The 18210-nt window shown below is 39.6% G+C and overlaps 1 protein-coding gene across 1 annotated transcript; it reads right to left on the reverse strand.

The window, feature by feature from the left end:
• Positions 1 to 520: 520 nt before the first annotated feature.
• lyve1b (lymphatic vessel endothelial hyaluronic receptor 1b) lies at positions 521 to 6115 on the reverse strand. Its single transcript, XM_041796188.1, has 6 exons — positions 5905 to 6115; positions 5196 to 5361; positions 3740 to 3879; positions 3087 to 3482; positions 1510 to 1588; positions 521 to 1153 (listed from the first exon to the last, which is right to left on the reverse strand). Exons 1-6 carry the CDS (start codon positions 5987 to 5989, stop codon positions 958 to 960), a joined length of 1062 nt encoding a protein of 353 aa, XP_041652122.1. The 5' UTR covers positions 5990 to 6115; the 3' UTR covers positions 521 to 957.
• Between the last annotated feature and the right edge of the window lie 12095 nt (positions 6116 to 18210).

The raw sequence follows: 18210 nt of genomic DNA on the forward strand, positions 1-18210 counted from the left end.
TAGGAGAAGTTAGAAAGTGCTAATATATGTCATGTAAATAGTGTTTTTAACAATAAATATCTACACGTTAAATATCAGTTGCTGCTCTTAATTTCTCACATTTGTCCTGTATTTTTTGCTCATGGGTTTTGTTTTTAAATGTTTAATGAACTTGACTGGTAAAAATAAATAAATATTTGAATGTTTAACTGTCTTTTACTCTCTTGCCTGGAACAAATATAAATGCTTTGATTTAAGTTTACAAGAACAAAACAAAGACACAGTAAGAATGTTTTTCTAATCAGTTTCTAACCTGAAAGCCTATTCTCCTAATAGATTTTAACCACGTTTTAAAATCCAAGGAATAATACTGATGACCTACCTAAGTATTCAAAATAAAACTGAAAATTTACCTAACTTAAAAAAACAAATTAAGAAGCAAATATTTGTTCTTACATGTAAAAAAAAAATAATTCAGCTTTCACTCTTTGAGGACAACATATGAAGAAAAAATGCACACATTTTATTTACAATCACCAGACTTTACAATTAGGCAAAAGAAGGTAATTGCCTGGGACCCTGGACTACTAGGGGCCCCTGTGCACAGAACTAACTTAACAATTTCTCCTGCCTTTATTCAGACCATTTAAGATTTTAAGGGGTTAACACACTCATTCAAAGAGTAAGTTTTTCAAATGGAAAAACCAAACACAAGTCATTTGGTTGTAACTATTTAACCAAATATTTTATTATCAATACTAATATGCTAACAAATGGGGGGGGGGGGGGGCACCTGTGTTCACCTACAGCCCCAGAATAGCTAAATCTGCCAAAATGAGTGAAAAAAACACATCAAGCATTTATTGAGGTTAATCCTATTGTAGTTTGCAATTTGTGTGTATTATTCAAAAATATGTCAGAAAGAGTCAGACTGCAAGTACAAAGTTCACATCACGCACTAAAACCAAAATCCTGGAGCTACTCTAAGGAGTTTGTTTTGAGGTCTGGATTCACACACAGTGTGATATCGCTGGAGTATGTCCTGGCCAGTTCTTCATCTTCTGCCTCTCCTTCGTGTAAACTGTGCAGGTCCATCTCACTGTGGTTGTGTTTCCACATCTGAGTCTCTATGTCGTCTTTCTGCTGTGGCTCAGACCAAAAAGTGAAAATATTCCTGTTCCAGAGTCAAGAGACAGAAATCATGTCAGAAATACAGTATAGACATTAAAGGGCGTTTTAATTGTAAAAAACATTAAGAGGAATCTCTATATCCTTTTAAATATTGTTTTTGTGGTCAAAATGTATCAGCTTAAACTCTATAATGTCCATATTACAGACGGTAGAACTACAGAAACATCGCAGCCGTTTAAGATTTTCTCAAACAGAATGATACTATCAAATTTTGGCTCTGTTTGAGTTTTAATTTAAACAAAAGTAGTTCTTTGTGTTTCCAAATCATTACGTTACATTGTTTTTAAAAAGAAATAATAATTCAGACAGTATTAGAGGAAACAGAACGACAAGACTCACAGTTTGTAGTACCACACAACTCCAGCTGCTGTTAGGAGCAGAACGATGATGCCGAGGATGATGAGTGCTGTTGGAACATCTGGAAAGCAACAACAATAACATATGATCTCTGTTAACGTTGTCTGGTTTATATTAAATGGTGTCATATATATACAGCGTGAGAGTTCAGAGTTCAGTTAAATACATCATACAGAAAAGGAAGTAATATGGCACATGTGTAAATCTGCCTAGATCAGGCCGTCATCACAAACTGAGAGACCATGAAAGAAGGAGACGAGTGAAAGAGACCACCAAGACACCTATGACTACTCTGAAGGAGTTACAAGCTTCAGGTTCTTCACCAGTCAAAGCTTTATAAGAGAGTGGCAAAGATAAAGCCATTGCTAAATCCAAACTAGAGTTCATTAAAAGGCATGTGGAATAAAGTTGTATGTGTTTGCACATCACCACAAACACACCATCCTCACTGTGAAGCACGTTAGTGGCAGCATCATGCTGTGGGGATGCTTCTCAGCAGCTGGGTCTTGAAGGTGGAAGGTTGTAAAGGTGGAGGGTAAAATGAATGTGGCAAAATAAAAAACCTGGAGGACAATCTAGTTCAGTCTGTATGAGAGCTATGGCTTGGAAGATTTATTTTCCATTAAGACAATGACCTGAAGCATACGACAAAAGCTACACAGAAATGGTTTGAAAACAACAATGGGAATGTTCTGGAGTGGCTGAGTCAAAGCACAGACCACAATCAATTGTGGCTGAACTTGAAAAGGGCTGTTCACATCATCCTTGTGCAACCTGAGAGAGCTTGAGCAGTTTTGCAAAGAAAAATGGAGTAAAATTGCAGTGTCCAGATGTGCAAGTCTGATTGAGACCTTTCCACACAGACTCAGTGCTGTGATTTCAGCTAAAGGTGTGTTTACTAAATACTGACTTGAAGGGGGTGAATATTTACGCTGTCACTCATTTTACCATAAAATATTTTTATTCCTTCACATTACTCTGTAGAAATCTGTTTTCACTTTGACATTAAAGAGGTTTTTTAGTCAAAAAAAAGTGAAATCATATTGACCATGATTGATTTATAAAATCAATAAAAGGGTAAAATATCCAAAGGGGGGTGAATACTTTTTATAGGCCCTGCTCCTTGATTTCTCATTTCTCAGAAAGCTCAATGAGCATGTCAAAAGTCATCTATTTTACAGTTTTCTTTGTTTTCCATATCAAGTTCCTTTTCCGTGGTTTATTTAATGCCATAATCTCGGGTCTGCCTGAAGCTCCTCAATTTCTTTCAAAATTAAAAAAGTAGTCTTTATCAAAAAGGAAGCCAATTACCCTATGTTTAAGACGGTATTTAAAAAAAAAGAAATGAAACAAAAACAATTTTAAATGCAAATTCAAAATATGATCCATAAAAGGGATCTCAATCATGATTAACAAATTTGATTTCAAGATAAGTTGCGGATTAAAAAAAATGACAGCTACAGTTTTCATCAAAAAGAAGTGTGAATAAGATAATTGGAAAGAAAAAACTAAAAGAGAATGATGGTTCAGTTTAAAAATGTAGGAGGGGAAGAACGCACCTCCTAGAGAAGGTTTTTCATGGACCATCGTTGGCTGTGTTGGTGACTCTGAGGTGAAGGAGGAATCTGAGGCATGAGCAGGAGTAGAGGAGGCTAAATGGATATCTTTGGTTTCTGTGGTGATGAGGTGAGATGGGGGCGTAGGAATATGACTGGAGAACAGTTTATTAAAGGTGGAAGCGGAGATCCTGGTTAAACTTGTCTGGACTTGTAGACTTGAAGTCGACGCTGTCAGCTCAGAGGTTTTAGTTGTTCTCAGCTCTCCTGAAGGTGGAGGTTTGCTTGTTAGAGAGGGCACAGGTGAAGCAGGTGTGGAGGTCGGGGTTACAGCTGTCTGTATGGTGGGGGAAGTAAAGCTTTGCTGGCTGGGTGCTGGAGCTTTAGTTTCCTCTAAATCTGCAATGTAGAGAAAAGTTCATCCACATTTTAGTCAGTAAGGTAAAGCTTGCAATTCACTTTAGTGCTTTCACATAATTGAATGTAATCCCCCATTCATAAGAGATTAATGGAGTCACAATGCACGAGTAAAACCAAAAGCCCTGCTTTTTTGTCCTAGAAACTTTAAAATCTAAACTAAAGCATAAAAATAAAGGCAAAAGTAAATTAACTATAATTTGTAGAGCATCGTTTAAAGTTGATCAGGGAAATTGTACCTGATGCATTGAAGCAAAACACCCCAAACTTTGTGTCTGTGCTTGCAGCCCATCGCACCACTCCTGTTTTTCCTCTTCCACATTTCTCATCAGTTGTAAGTCGTGGGACGACTGCCACCCTCTCAGCTATCCAGCCAAACCTGATAGCACAGTCAATGAAGTTAAAATAATACAATCAGTAGACTAATACAACAGATAGTGCTCCTATTTGGTGCATTACTTATAAAGAACATAACTGATTATATTTTATAATATGATTGCAGATCATTAAAACAAGTACTGCATGAATAAATGATGGCTATAAGGCTTCAAAGATTCATAATTTCTCTCTTTAATCTACAATCAGTACCCTATGATGACAACAGGAAACCAGGTTTTTTCAAGTCAGGGCTCTGGTTGTGCCACTCTAGGACGTTCACAGCCTTGTCTCTAAGCCACTCCTGCGTTGTCTTGGCTGTGTCCTCAGGGTCATTGTCATTTTCAAAGGTGGACCCTTGGACCAGTCTGAGGTCCTGAGCACTGTGGAAGAGGGTTTCATTGAGGATTTCACCTTACTCTGCTCCATTCAGCTTCCCCTCAACCCTGACCAGTCTCTCAATTCTGAAAAACACCCCCACAGAATGATGCTGCCACCACCATGCTTCACTGCTGGGATGTTGTCGTGCAGGTGACAAGCACTGCCTGGTTTCCTTTAGACGTAATGTTCAGAAATGGGGCCAAACAGTTCAATCTCGGTGTCAGCAGACCAGAAGTCTGAGAGTCCATCAGGTGCGTTTAATGCAAACTCCAAGAAGACTTTCATGTGTTTTGCACTGAGGAGAGGCCATAAAGCACAGATCAATGAAGGGCTGCAGTGATGGTTGGTGGTTGGTTATAGGACTTTCTCCCATGTCCACAAAGGATTCTGGAGCTAAGTCAGAGTGACCATCAGGATCTTGGTCACCTCTCTGACTAAGGTCCTTCTCCCCCGATTGCTCCCCTTCTTCCATTTGAGAATGATGGAGGCCACTGTGCTCTTGGGAACCTCTAGTACAGCAGACATTTTTGCAGCCTTTACCAGATCTGTCTTGCAACAGTCCTGTCTCTGAGCTCTGCAGGCAGTACCTTTGACCTTATGGTTTGGTTTTTGAGGCCTTCTGTGGAGAAGTTTGTGTCTTCTCAGGAAAGATCAAGAGAAATGGGAGGAACCTGAGCTACATTTCAGTGTTTTTGCAAAGGGTCTGAATACTTAAGTCAATGGGATATTTCAGTATTTAATTTATAATACTTTCAAAAAAATTTCTAAAATTCTGTTTTCACTTCATCATGATGGTTTACTGAGGGTAGATTAACAAGAATAAAAATGAAGTTCAACGATCGTAGCTTCAGGCAACATTGCAAAATTGAAAACCACAAATTGATCACTACACCTAACAGGTGTCATATCGACTATATTCAACAAAAGCTCTCAGCCTACTTGCACGTCTCCAGTCCTTGCTGTAGTGCTTTCTCCATCTGAGTGATTGTTGCCATGGTAACATTCAGGAATGAGCAGGCATCTCTCGCAGCAGTGAAGTTGAACGTGTACACCCCTCCCTGAATGAGGAGGAAGACTCCAGCTGCTCTGTGGCTCTGATGGACTGCTGAAAAGTTATAAAATACAAACATTTTAAAATTATTAAAATGTCAACTTTAAGTTTCTGAAGCCTTTTTTACACATTAGCACTGACTTTAGACTAAATATGAAGTTTGATTTTATATCTGTGCATAATAAATCCCACATAAAGTTACTGTCCCTTTAAGGATCAACTTGAAATCAAAGAAATGATCATGAAAAAGTGTTCAGAAATCAAATGTCGGTTTAAAAACACAACCATATGACAAAAAATGTCCACTCTTGACTCATAAAATATGTGCCTTATTTCCTATTTAGTGGGATTTTCCTTCTTTTGGTCAAAGAATGGACGTTTCTTACATGAAAAGTTACAAATTAGGACATAAGTTTGACCCAAAAGTCCTGAAAAGATTACTAGAAGCATTAAGATATAACGCATTTAAAGAACACTTTAAATGTGATAACTTTCCATATTAAAATGAAAAAATGAAGCACCAGAATTAATACCATAAATGACTCAGATTCTGGTCTAAACAAGGCTCCCTGTCAAGATCAGAAACAATCATCTTACCTTTTATTAGCCTGGAGTCAGAGGCGAGCGACAAGGCAACTAAAGACAGAAGTAAAAGGTCAGCAAAAAAGCCAATTTTTGCCATGTTTCCTTTGAAATCTAAACAAGTGAAGTGGAAGAAAGTGAAGAACCAAATAAAGCGATCACAGAGCGACCAGCTTTAGAGTGAATGTGATGTGGACGAGGCGAGGAAACAGGAAGCCGAGGTCGAATCTGCCTGATGGCCCTGAATGAGATAAAACACACATCCACAGGATTTTAAAGGCCCTCACTTTAACACTCTTATTTCTAAACCTTACTTTGGTTCCAGAGATGTGGGTGTATATGAAATATGGAGCTATTAACTACCTAAGAATGAAAACAAATTGAGGATTTCCAGGAAATATTAAGGAAGGAAACCCCAGCTTTAATCAGCCTTCTGAGAGATATCAATGATAGGAGATTATCCTCTTGGCATGGCTATGAAGCTATTAGTCATTTTGCAGAAAAACAGATGAAGCAATGCACTTTAAAGCTGTTTTTTCAAAGGTTTCCCGTCAGTTAGAGATTTTCTGCTTAGCCAGCGTCCATCCTCCAGAGGTATGTTTGCTCTGACAGGCCGGTCGGAAAGGGAACTTCCTCCACATTGTCCCTCAGCATGCTCTTTTTTGTCCTTTTCTCTTTTAAATTCACTTTCACTTGCCTGTCCTGATCATTATTAAACTCTAATATGTAACGTCTCTGCTCACTGAGATCTGATTCTTGACACATAACTATTCTTCATATCTCACATTCCAGTCCAAGCAGTGCAGGAACCATGAGATCCAAACCCTGCGTGCTTCTTTAACCCAGCACGAAACCTGAATGTGGGAGTAATAGAGACCTGTTAGCACAAGGAGTGATGTGTATTTACAGTCACTCACTGACAGGTGGGATGTTTTAATGTATGATGGGGCAGAGGGAGAAAGTTCAACATGTCCTCCTTTTATGACTCAGTAAATATCTTGTGATAAATGGAGCTTCCTGCCTGTGTTAGGGTGCAGCGTGCAGGATGGGGCTGAGCTGTAACAGATACAAAGAGGAGCTACAGGAAAGGATAACTGGTGACACTTCACAGGCCAAGAAGGATGGAAGGCTTTCTTCATCAATCAGGAGAGAAAAGTGTATTTAAGTGATCAAAGCGTGACAAATTTGCTCATTCAGTAGTATTACAAAAAAATCAATCACAGGGACGACAAAGACTGTAAACTGAAACAGAACAAGTGCTACTACATGGCTGTTATTCTCCTCTGCAAGGTGTACAATTGCAGCACACTGAAAGTATAGGAGTGGGTTGACAAGTCAGGCTGTAGTAGTTTCAGTTTTGCTGAGTTTCTTAAAACTATTTTCTGTACAAGTTACCAAGAAACAATTGCCCGTGGACAAATGTTGATTTGTTTTGAATTACAGCTCATTTTAAAGACCGATTTGAAGCAAACTGCTTCTTAACAAAACAAAGCTGAGTGGGCACATGGATGTCAAAGTCAACAGTTTAGGATTTCCATACTTTTTCAACAACACCTCACACAGCCAGTGTCTTGAGAGATGCCATTACATAAACCCACAACTCCACATTGCATTACTGAGAACCTAAATAACTGCTAGCCTTACCAAAAACCCTTTAAACCTTGTCTAACATCATCCTCCAATCATCAAACTTTATGTAAAATCTGAATAACATTTGTCCCTTTAAAAGAGAGAACTAATCCTCATACCTAAACACATAGGCTGAGTTGTCCCGTGCAGGTTTGTCCTATCATGTTGCCTTATTAATTCTTAATGATGCTTGGTTGGTGACAGGATCCACCCAGTGAACCCTGAGTGAAACTGAAAACTCACATCCCACTCCACATCCTGTACACAAACTAGTATCCCTGGTTATCCTCCTAACGAATACAGTGAGTTACTGTTTTCAGATCTAGCTCTGAAATGACCCTCAGAGCGAAATCCCACACAGACCTGCAGACGGTGGGGAAGTCCTCGCTGGATGACAGCATGTACTCATCCTTCTCCATGAGCAGCAGTAATGTTAACAGAGGCAGCCGCTTCGGGAACGGGACAGTAGAAGAAGTCAAAGGTCTCTGCAGACCGACCAGGAGGCCTGTGCGGTTGGTCCGACCGGTCAGCGCTGTCAACTCCAGTGGATCCTTCCTCCAGATCAACCACCTGCAGGGAGAGCTGGTCAGAAAGAGGAAGGTAACATGTGGAAGTTGGAATGTGTTAGTGTTGTGCAGTCCATAAAACAAATTTACACCTTTTGGTTTAGTAGAGGTTGTTGAATGATGCTTTATTACAGTTAAACAATGCGTTCAAGACATTTGGATACCAAGTGACTACGTCCATACTATACATTAACAGTAAATCTCTGGTGAAGGCCTGTTATCAGAATTAACTTGCCTTCCTCTCATGCCTACAAAAGCCCAGAGATCCTTTATGATGCTGTCATTCATTGGCTTGGTGCAGTGCCTGTAAAAAGTACTCATCACCTCAGTTGTTTCACCCTTTAACTAATTTCACAAATCAATCATGGTCAATATAATTCAGCTTTTTTGGATGAAAAAAACACAGAAAAAACATCTTTAGTTTCAAAGTGAAAACTAATTTTTACAAAGCAATGTCAAATAAACATATGGAACGTTAGATAAGTGGCTGCATAAATATTCACCCCTTTTAAGTCAGTATTTAGTAGACGCACCTTTGGCTGTAATCACAGCACTGAGTCTGTGTGGATAGGTCTCAATTAGGCTTGCACAACTGCTCAAGCTCTGTCATGTTAAACAGGGATCTGGCATAAACAGCTCTATTCAAGTCCAGCCACGAAATCTCTATTGGATTGTGGTCTGGGCTTTGACTCAGCCACTCCAGAACATTCACCTTGTTGCCTTCAAACCATTTCTGTGTAGCTTTCACTGTATGCTTCAGGTCATTGTCTTGCTGGAAAAAAAAAATCTCCCAAGCTGTAGTTCCCTTGCACATCAAGTAAGATTGTCTATCCGGATTTTCAATATTTTGCCGCATTTAATTTACCCTCGACCTTTACAAGCCTTCCAGGGCCGGCTGCCAAGAAGCACCCCCACAGCATGATGCTTCCACCACTGTGCTTTACAGTGGAGATGGTGTGTTTGTGCTGATGTTTGGTGTCTGCCAATCATAACGTATTGTCTGATGGCCAAAAAGCACCATTTTGGTGTTATAAGACCAAAGAACTTTCTTCTACTTGACCATGGAGTCTCCCACATACCTTTTAGTGAACTCTAGTCCGGATTTAATGAGTTTTCTTCAACAGTGGCTTTCTCTTTGCCACTCTCCCATAAAGCTTTGACTGGTGAAGAACCTGGGCGACAGTTGTTAAATGCAGAGTCTCTCCTATCTCAGCTGCCGAAGCGTGTAACTCCTTCAGAGTAGTCATAGGTGTCCTGGTCTCCTCTCTCACTAGTCTCCTTCTTGCACAGTCACTCAGTTTGTGAGAACGGCCTGATCTAGGGAGATTTACACATGTGCCACACTCCTTCCATTTCTTAAAGGGGACATATTTTACACTCTTTTATTTTTTTTTTATATTTATTTTTGGGCTTTTTCATGCCTTTATTTGACAGAGGAAAGATAGTGGATGGATTCGGAAACAGGGAAGAGAGTGGGGAGAGACATGTGGTGAAGGGCCACAGGCTGGATTCGAACCCGGGCCCCCGCATACATGGGTGGCGCCAACCAAACCTGGGGGCGGTGCTTACCCCCCATGTGACATCATGAGGGTAAAATCTGAGAACGGCTTGTTTTAGCACACATTTTCTCAAAGGTGGAGAAAGAGAGGTGGAAGGGAATGGATTTTTCTGGTATTTGAGGGGATTGTGGACAGGCCAGGGGCACATATTTTTGTTAGAAGAGCCTGAAAAAGTGATTTTATACTATACTTTATACTCTATACTTCTACTTTTACTTTTCCATAACATTTTCTCAGAGTATCATGGAGTGTTCTTTTGTCTTCATGGTGTAATGGTAGCCAGAATTACTGAGTAACCAGTGACTGGACTTTCCAGACACATGTGTCTTTACTCTACAATCACTTGAGACACATTACCTGCACTCAGGTGATCCCAGTCTCACTAGTTGTGAGACTACCAGCACCAAATGGCTGGACCTCTGTTGAACTATAAAGGGGTTAATATTTAAGCAGTCATTTATTTAAACCTAGATATTTTGGTTTTACTAGCTCCTGTTCAAGAGACAGTTTTTTTTTATGTTCTTATGTACAGAGGAAATGGTCTGTTATGGTGTAAACCAAAAAAACAAGCTCATAAAAAATATTTCTGGTGCAAAATCCTGTTTTAAGTATAATTTAACTGGAAGATAAAGATATTTATGTGCCAATTATGCTCAGGAATGTTAGCCTGAGAGACTGGTGGGTTTAATGCCCCTTTAGAAAAGACAGGGTTTATTTGTTGTGCAAGTTTGGAAAAACTGAGAATGGCAGAAATGTTCGGTTTCACTGTCCCATTTATCATGACTTAAGGGATGCACATTTTTGGAAAATGTACTCCATTAAAGTTGATTTTTTTACCACTGGTTGGAAGATTATGACAAAACTTGAGTTGTGGTACAGAAAGAGGGGCTTTTTTTGCACTTTTATATGCACATCCTGGGAGAAAAGTCAGAATGTACTATTTAATACTAAACTGTTAAAGGAGCTTGTAATGAACTGATTTGTTGGAACCATATGAGGATATCTCTAGTGTCTTAAACCAGTAAGGGTTTGGCACTTTGAGTGCATGGCACATAAATAAAGTATAACCGATCCATCACACTGGCACCAGTAACTTTTGATGTCATAAAACTGTTCTGAATAAAAAATTGTTTGCTGAAGGTCATCCTCAGAGTTATCCATGTGATTACACCAGTTTATGAGTCTATGTCTGGTAGAATTTATTATTTAAGTTGTTCAATATCATATTATATGGATAATGTGAACTCTCCTCAGGAATGTGAGGATTTGAAGAAAGAAAACAAGTATTTATCAAACGAGATCCACATGGAGCGGATTATGATGCGCACAGAGAACGAGCTGACCATGAGGAACCTGAGGAACCTGAACCAGGAGCTGCAGGCTCAAGTCAAAGAGGTAAACTCAGACAATGTGCACTAAAATGGATCAAACCTAAGCCCAACAGCCCAAACGTGTGACACAAGAGCTTTCCTTCCTTAAAAATCACTAAAAAGGAGGCGTAGGTTGTTATAAATGTGGATTGACTCACATGGCTACCTGTGAGTAAAAGACAAGGTTCAAAATTTGGGAGAAAACTGATGGCTGTAGACCATGCATCTGAGACAACGTCTCTGTCAGGATGGAAATACTGTATATTCATGTTAACCTATTTGTTAAGTATCTATGAGTTACTTTGCTCATGAACCGGTGGGATACAAATAAAGATTGAGATTGATATCCAGACATGTCACACGGTACGTCTTTACTGACCCTCCTTCTGACTCTCAGTGCTTGGAGTCGTTTTACATCAGAAACAAAGGCGGCCCTCTACTGTTTCCTGTCTGAGTCACTTAAACGTATACACACCCACCTCTCTCTGTTTTTGACCCCAATCAGCTGAAGCAGAAGCTGTATCAGAGCCAGCAAAGGGCGACACTGTGCTCCCGGGCTGCAAGTGATGCTGAAGAATCCAGAGGGGAGGCAGAGAAGAGCAGGGCCCATGCTGAGGCTCGGGCCCTTGGGTGTCTAAGGGACAAGGAGACAGCCGAGGCCGACAGGAGCCGGCTCAGTGAGGAACTGCAGCAGCTTAAAAAAGAGGTGCATATATAATAAAACAGTATCAGCACACTAAAATGATCTAGACATAATAATAATAATAATGATAAAAACAACAATAATAACCTCTTTCCTCTACAGCACACCAATCTGCAGCTTTTACTGGCACAAACAGAGAAGAGCTTCTTTGAAACCAAGCTGAAGTTGGACCGAGTGTCTGGGGAGAAACAGGCTCTGCTGCAGGAGAACAGAAGCCTGGAGGGAGACAGAGATGACCTCCGACAAAAGCTGAGACAGATCACAGAGGAAAATGTACAGCTTAAAGGGAGGTGGGTAAAGGTTAGAGCCAAAAGAACAGTTTTGGATGATAAGGCTGCACCAGATGAGTTTTATGTAAAAACACAACACTTGAATAGGCCAGCTACAGGAAATACTATCCCTGCACCACTGACTGAGATGTTACAGATGTACTAAAGACCCCTAACTATACCTTCAGGTGTAGTTCTTCCCTTTCCAGATACCATCTAGATGGGGTTGAAATAACCTAAATGGACAAAAGTATTCAGACACCTGACCATTACACCAAGAGGGACTGTAATGACTATTGCGTTCAAATACATGTACTTTAATATAGAGTAACCCCCCTTATAGCAGCCAAAGCAGCCTCAACTCTTCTTGGAGGGCTTTCTACTAGATTTTGGAGTGTTTCTGTGGGAATTTGTGCCCATTCATTCTGTAGAGCATTTATGAGGTCAGGCATTGATGTTGGATGAGAGGATTTGGCTTGCAGTCGCCATTCCAGTTCCACCCAAAGGTGCTCGATGGGGTTGAGGTCTGTATGGGCCAGTCAAGTTCTTTTACACTGAACTCATCTAACCATATCTTTTTGTCCTTGCTTTGTGTGCTGGAGTACAGTCATGATAGAATAGAAAAGAGCTTTCCCAAAACTGTTGCCACAACATTGGAAGCATAGCATTGTCCAAAATTTCTTGTTATGCTGAAGCATTAAGATTGCCCTTCACTGGAGATAAGGTGTTTAGCCCAAACCTTGAAAAACAGCCCAATACTATTATCCCTCCTCCACCAAACTTTACAGATGGCACAATGCAGTCAGACAGGTACCATCTCTCAGCATTCACCAAACTCAGATTTACCCATCTGACTGCCAAACAGTACAGTGTCAGCCTGCTCTACACCACACAAGCCGACTCTTGGCTTTGTGCTCGGTGATGTGAGGCTTGCATGCAGCTACTCCGCCATAGAAACCCATCCTATGACGCGGCAGAGTTGTTGTGCTTTCATGCAATAATCTTTTCTTTGAGTTGCTTGGAGTGTTCTTTTGTTTTCATGGCGTCATGGTAGCCAGGAATACTGATGAACCAGTGACTGGACCTTCCAGACACAGGTGTCTTTATACCACAGTCACATGATACAAGTTGCCTGTGCTCAGGTGATCCCTATTTCACTAATTATGAGACTACTAGCACCAATTGTCTGGACCTCTGTTGAATTAGATCAGCCACTTTGACGGGGTTGAATATTTATGCAGTCCTTTATATCACATGATATACTTTTATTAAGTTAACATTACTTTGTGGCAATCGGTTTTCATTTTGAGATTTAAAAGGAAAATTTTATTGACCATGATTGATTTTTCAAATTCATATTGTTTTTAGGCACTATATATAATTTCTTTTCATTAATGTTTTTAAGTGGACATTTTCCCCTTAAATGGTGTCAGTGTATTAATTGAACTATTTGAAATTCAAATCAATATTTTGTCATTTTTTCTATAAAATCTTACCAAAGCAAATCATACTATTTGCAGAAACAATGCCAAAATTATTGTAAAATAAAAAAAGAAAAATAACTAATTTTGAAAAAAGGTGCATAAATATACCAGAGAGTTAAATGATTTCAAAAAGCAGCACAATACATTATTTTATTATTGACAGTGAAGTGAAATCCATCTTTTGCATTTACAAAAATACAGCTTATATCTGCTCTGTATGAGCTGAAGAGTTGAGTCGTAGTCAGTATTTCTAAAATAAAGAAATATTTCTTTTACAAAAACAACGAGGGGCACAGGATTAGCACACTGTGAACTGTTGACAATAGATAGTGGACCATATGGCTGATAGTACTGAACACTTTGTTTTAAAAGGAAGTTGAAATGAAGTCAAGGCCACAAGAGGAATGTTTTAGTTTCACAGCGTGGTGAATTTCTTGTATAAAGATAGGAAGGACTGAACAGCGTGGGTAAATGTCAAACCTGATTTTGCCCCCTTATCAACAGTGAGGATGTTCTCCACCTATAGGAAACTATAAATCAACAGTGAACTATGAAACTGCTACAGAAGATATACAAGTCAGAGGAGAGTTTGGTTTCATGTTACTCCAGATCATATTTAATGTTTTAAAGGCTTTCAGACAGCAGGTTAAACTTAGCTGTCATGATTTGCAGAGTTGTAAATTAACTTGCAAAATAAAGCTGTTTTCAAATCACACATTTCCAACAATGAGATGATGCGGTTTGGCCAGAAAAAAATCAGAGCAGATGAATTTTTTATTTCAGGGTTCAAAGTACCAATGATGCATCAGAGAATTTTAAATACATAAATGAGTTACAAATCATCAAGGATGTCTTTTGCTGTTCATCTTAGGGAATTTACAAATTTTGAGTAGCAAGGACAGTATTATTCTGTAGGAGTCACACTGTTAATGTAATAAGCATTTGAATGATGAAAAAATCACAGAGGTTATTCATGTTTTTCACACTGAAGGCTGCCTTTTGAAAAAGCTGTAGGAGCGGCTGAGATATAAAGTCAGTTCTGACTATGCAAACATTTTTTACTTTTATAGCACAAAGTAGAAAGCAGTAGAGGGAATACGAGCTTCACTGGAGGGTAGAGGAGCTGACAGTAAAGAAGAAGCAATAAAGGAGTCAGAAAGCAATGAAGACAGAATAAAATGGGAATTTGAGCTCTTTTTAGTGATCTGGAGCATTTGGCTCAGCTAATGAGGACGAGGCGGCTCCCAAATGGCTCTTCATTCAGCATTAGATCAGCCTAAAACAGAGTTTTTGAAACAAATGGCTGATATTTGTGATGTTATTTGTGCGATTATTTTCTGTAGTTTCCTGTCTCCTGAAAATGGCCTCACTGGCTGGGCCATATGACACCCTTGGTTTAAAACGTTAAAGCTACACCACCAAGCATGAGTCTGTAGTGTGCCTGTGGCAGTGGGGAGAAAAGATCATCTTATTTCTGTCAATCAAATGCAACTAAAAGAAAATAAGAAAGGAAAGACAAAAAGGATCTGGCTGCAGTGCTCTGGGGTGGGGTGTTCGGCAGCAGACCTCTACAATGGGGTGACCTTAACCATGGGGCGGGAGGTGACATCCATTACCCAAGCCAGAACCAGAATGATGTACTGAATGGGGAGTATTTTCCACTTGCTGTCAGAGGTTACAGTAAGTGGCTTTTCTCACAACAGCAGACCACACCCTGGGGAAAACGTAAAGGTTAGGCTTAGGCACCCAAACCCTAAAGGTTAGGGTTAGGGTAAGGGGGAGGGGATCAACAACAGCAGAACACAAAACTAAGGAAACCCAGAGAATGTTTAGGTTAGGCATCCAAATCTTAAAGGTTAGGGTTAGGGTAAGGAGGAGGGTGATAAATCAAAAACAATGCATCACAAACTTAGGAAAAACCCAAAGATGGTTAGGGTTCAGCACCCAAATCCCAAAGGTTAAGGTTAGGGTAAGAGGGAGGGGGATCAAATTTAAAAATCTCACAGTGCAACCTTAGCAAAAAACCAACAAAGGTTAATACGTTGCTTTGCACCCCACGGTTGTCAGTTGACAGGGTGGTCTTTTGTCTGTCAGCAAGTGTTGTGAGATTCAGATGAGGACATCGCAGACCGCCTCTACCTGCAGTCTGAGCTAGGATATCAAATAATTTTCAGTTTGCATTAATGTGTGTCCACACAAATTGTTACTGAATCTGATGTAAGTCCATGTTAATGCATTGTATAAATGGGGTCAAAGCCTTAAGGATGAAAAAAACATAAAACAAATTTTGAAGTCAGAGAAGAGAAGGGTTCTGTTTTTCCTGTACAACTTTCCCAACACATACAGCAACTTTGACAAGGCCACACAAGGTAAAACACCACTAAATCCCACTTCACTGGAACATGAATGAAATCTATCTGTGGAGCATCAGTGAAGTTGGATTCAAATGAAGGGAAATTCTTTAAATCCAAGTGTGCTTTGTTTGCATAAATCTATCTAAACACATTACATGACGATGCAAGACATAGTACATTTAAATTGAAGTATGAAAAAGCTCCTCTTTTGACATTCCAGCTGGTGTTTTACTGTTTTTGGATCCTCATTAAGGCGAAATGATTCATTTTCATTAGAGGGTATGCAAGTGTAGCAAAGATTTAGCATTACAGCAGCATACTCAGAGTTTGGATGCAAGTTATCTGAAATATAGACAGAAAATATTTTGAATTAAAGGGAATGAAAAGCGGCTAAGTCAACATGTAACAGCACATAAGTGTTGTTCTCAGATTACTTGGATATTGGATCAAAGATGTGTTGTTTCTGGATGTAATTTCAGCCTTGTGCTTTCAGCGAAATGAGTTCAAGGCGCAGAGCGATGGTGTCCGAGGAGGAGAGCAAAAAGGCCAACCAGGCCTCGCAGGAGGCCGAGGCAGAGAGACGTCTGGCTGAGAAGGAGAGGCAGGAGAAGACGGCCGAGTGTCTGAGCTGGAGGGAGAAACATCAGGAGTTAGCCGACAGGTTCAGAGCTCAGGAGGACCTGAAGGCTCTGAGGCAGAACAAAGCAGTAAGGAAACAGCAAAATGTTTTCATGTTTATTACATTTCACTCAGTTAATAGAAACAGTAGGTAGTGTTCTATAAGGGGGGTGGGACAGAGTTATCTTTAAAATGTGTTATGACTTATTCTGGGTTTAAACACTACAGCAGCACTAGCCTGTTAAGCTCAGGTTAATACTGGAGCTGCTAATGTCAAATACCCCATTTTTTCTTCTCGCTCTGATTGGCTCATCATGAATGTGATCGAGCGTTTTTCCAATCACCTTTTGGGAATTTTTTGAAAAGTCCTGCCCTTCCCAAATGTTCTGTATGGGAGGTTTCCTAGAAGAATGTGAAATATATCTATGCGTTGCAAATATGAAACAGTCTATCTGGTGTGTCAGAGTAACAACCTTGACCTCTGACCTCCAAATTCAATAAGTTTATCAGTGAGTTCAACAAGCGAGGGATGAGCATGAGGAATTGTTACGTTGACCTTTGACCTCCAAAATGTGACAAGACAGTCTGGCTGGCTGTAGTCTGTACATCCCTGAGACACCATATTTCAGAACAGAAAACATGCTAAAACTTCTGAAATAAAATTGGAATCAACTTCTTTTCAGGGTTAGGGTTAGGGTTATTGATTGAAAAGAAATATCCACAAAACTATTTAAGCATAGATTTTTTTTTTAAAACTACTTAAGATTAAATTTACCATTACATCAGTTAGATGGTAAATGTCTTACTGCTCATAATCTGCCGAAGCATTTATGCGTATGCATTTTTCTTATTTCTACTTGGTGGTGAATACATTTCTAAAGTATGTTTTATGTTTGTTTTCTTACAGTGCCAAGCCAACATCAAGAGTTATTTCCTCTGCATGACAGAGAGTGATCAGAGGGTGAAAATTCTTAAAAATCAAGATGGCACTCCAAGAAACTTTACGGTGAGACAATACTTCTGTTATGCCATTACCCTCTAAGAAAGTTTTACCCATTTAATCCCAAGTGGGTTTTCTCAGACATTGTCATATCAAATTATTGATTTTTTTGTTTGTTTGTTTTAATGGAAAGTAGGTGAAAAAGTGGGTTTTATGATTGATTGTTTATGTGACCATTGGGATAACGTGCGTACAAATCAACATATTTCTAATTTGCAGTCCTTAAAATTGTTTCATAATGACGTTTTATAAACTGAAAACTATGTAACTATATTCTTTTAAGTATGAACTCTATGGGAAGAAAACTTTAACTTAACTTGGATGAATGAGTGAATCAGTGATCAAAACTCCCATTGTCTTATGCTGTTTAGGAGGGAGACCCCGTGTACATCTCCACCCCTGAGTCCACTCCTGAGGAGCCTGAGAGGAGTTCATCCAGGTAACACTCTGACCACCAGGGGGCAGTATAAACTATCAGCAACCATATAGTCGGGCAAAGAAACTGAAGTTTTCTTCTGAAAGAAATAACAAACAGCACACATATAAATCTGCCTAGATCAGGCCGTTCTCACAAACTGAGTGAGTGTGCAACAAGGAGACTAGTGAGAGAGGCCACCAAGACATCTATGACTACTCTGAAAGAGTTACAAGCTTCAGCAGCTGGGATGGGAGAGACTCTGAATACAAGTGTTTCCCAGGTTCTTCACCAGTCAAAGCTTCATGGGAGAGTGGCAAAGAAAAAGCCATGGTTAAAGAAAACACATATTAA

This window comes from Cheilinus undulatus, linkage group 9 (assembly GCF_018320785.1).
Source record: "Cheilinus undulatus linkage group 9, ASM1832078v1, whole genome shotgun sequence".
Taxonomy (NCBI): domain Eukaryota; kingdom Metazoa; phylum Chordata; class Actinopteri; order Labriformes; family Labridae; genus Cheilinus; species Cheilinus undulatus.

Excerpts from the sequence above, each read along its gene's own strand:
- lyve1b (XM_041796188.1), bottom strand. The coding sequence starts at position 5,989 with ATGGCAAAAATTGGCTTTTTTGCTGACCTTTTACTTCTGTCTTTAGTT. Across the intron at positions 3,483-3,739 it reads GTTTTGCTTCAATGCATCAG|ATTTAGAGGAAACTAAAGCT; the intron begins GTACAATTTCCC and ends TCTACATTGCAG. Across the intron at positions 1,154-1,509 it reads GTTGTGTGGTACTACAAACT|GAATATTTTCACTTTTTGGT; the intron begins GTGAGTCTTGTC and ends ACTCTGGAACAG.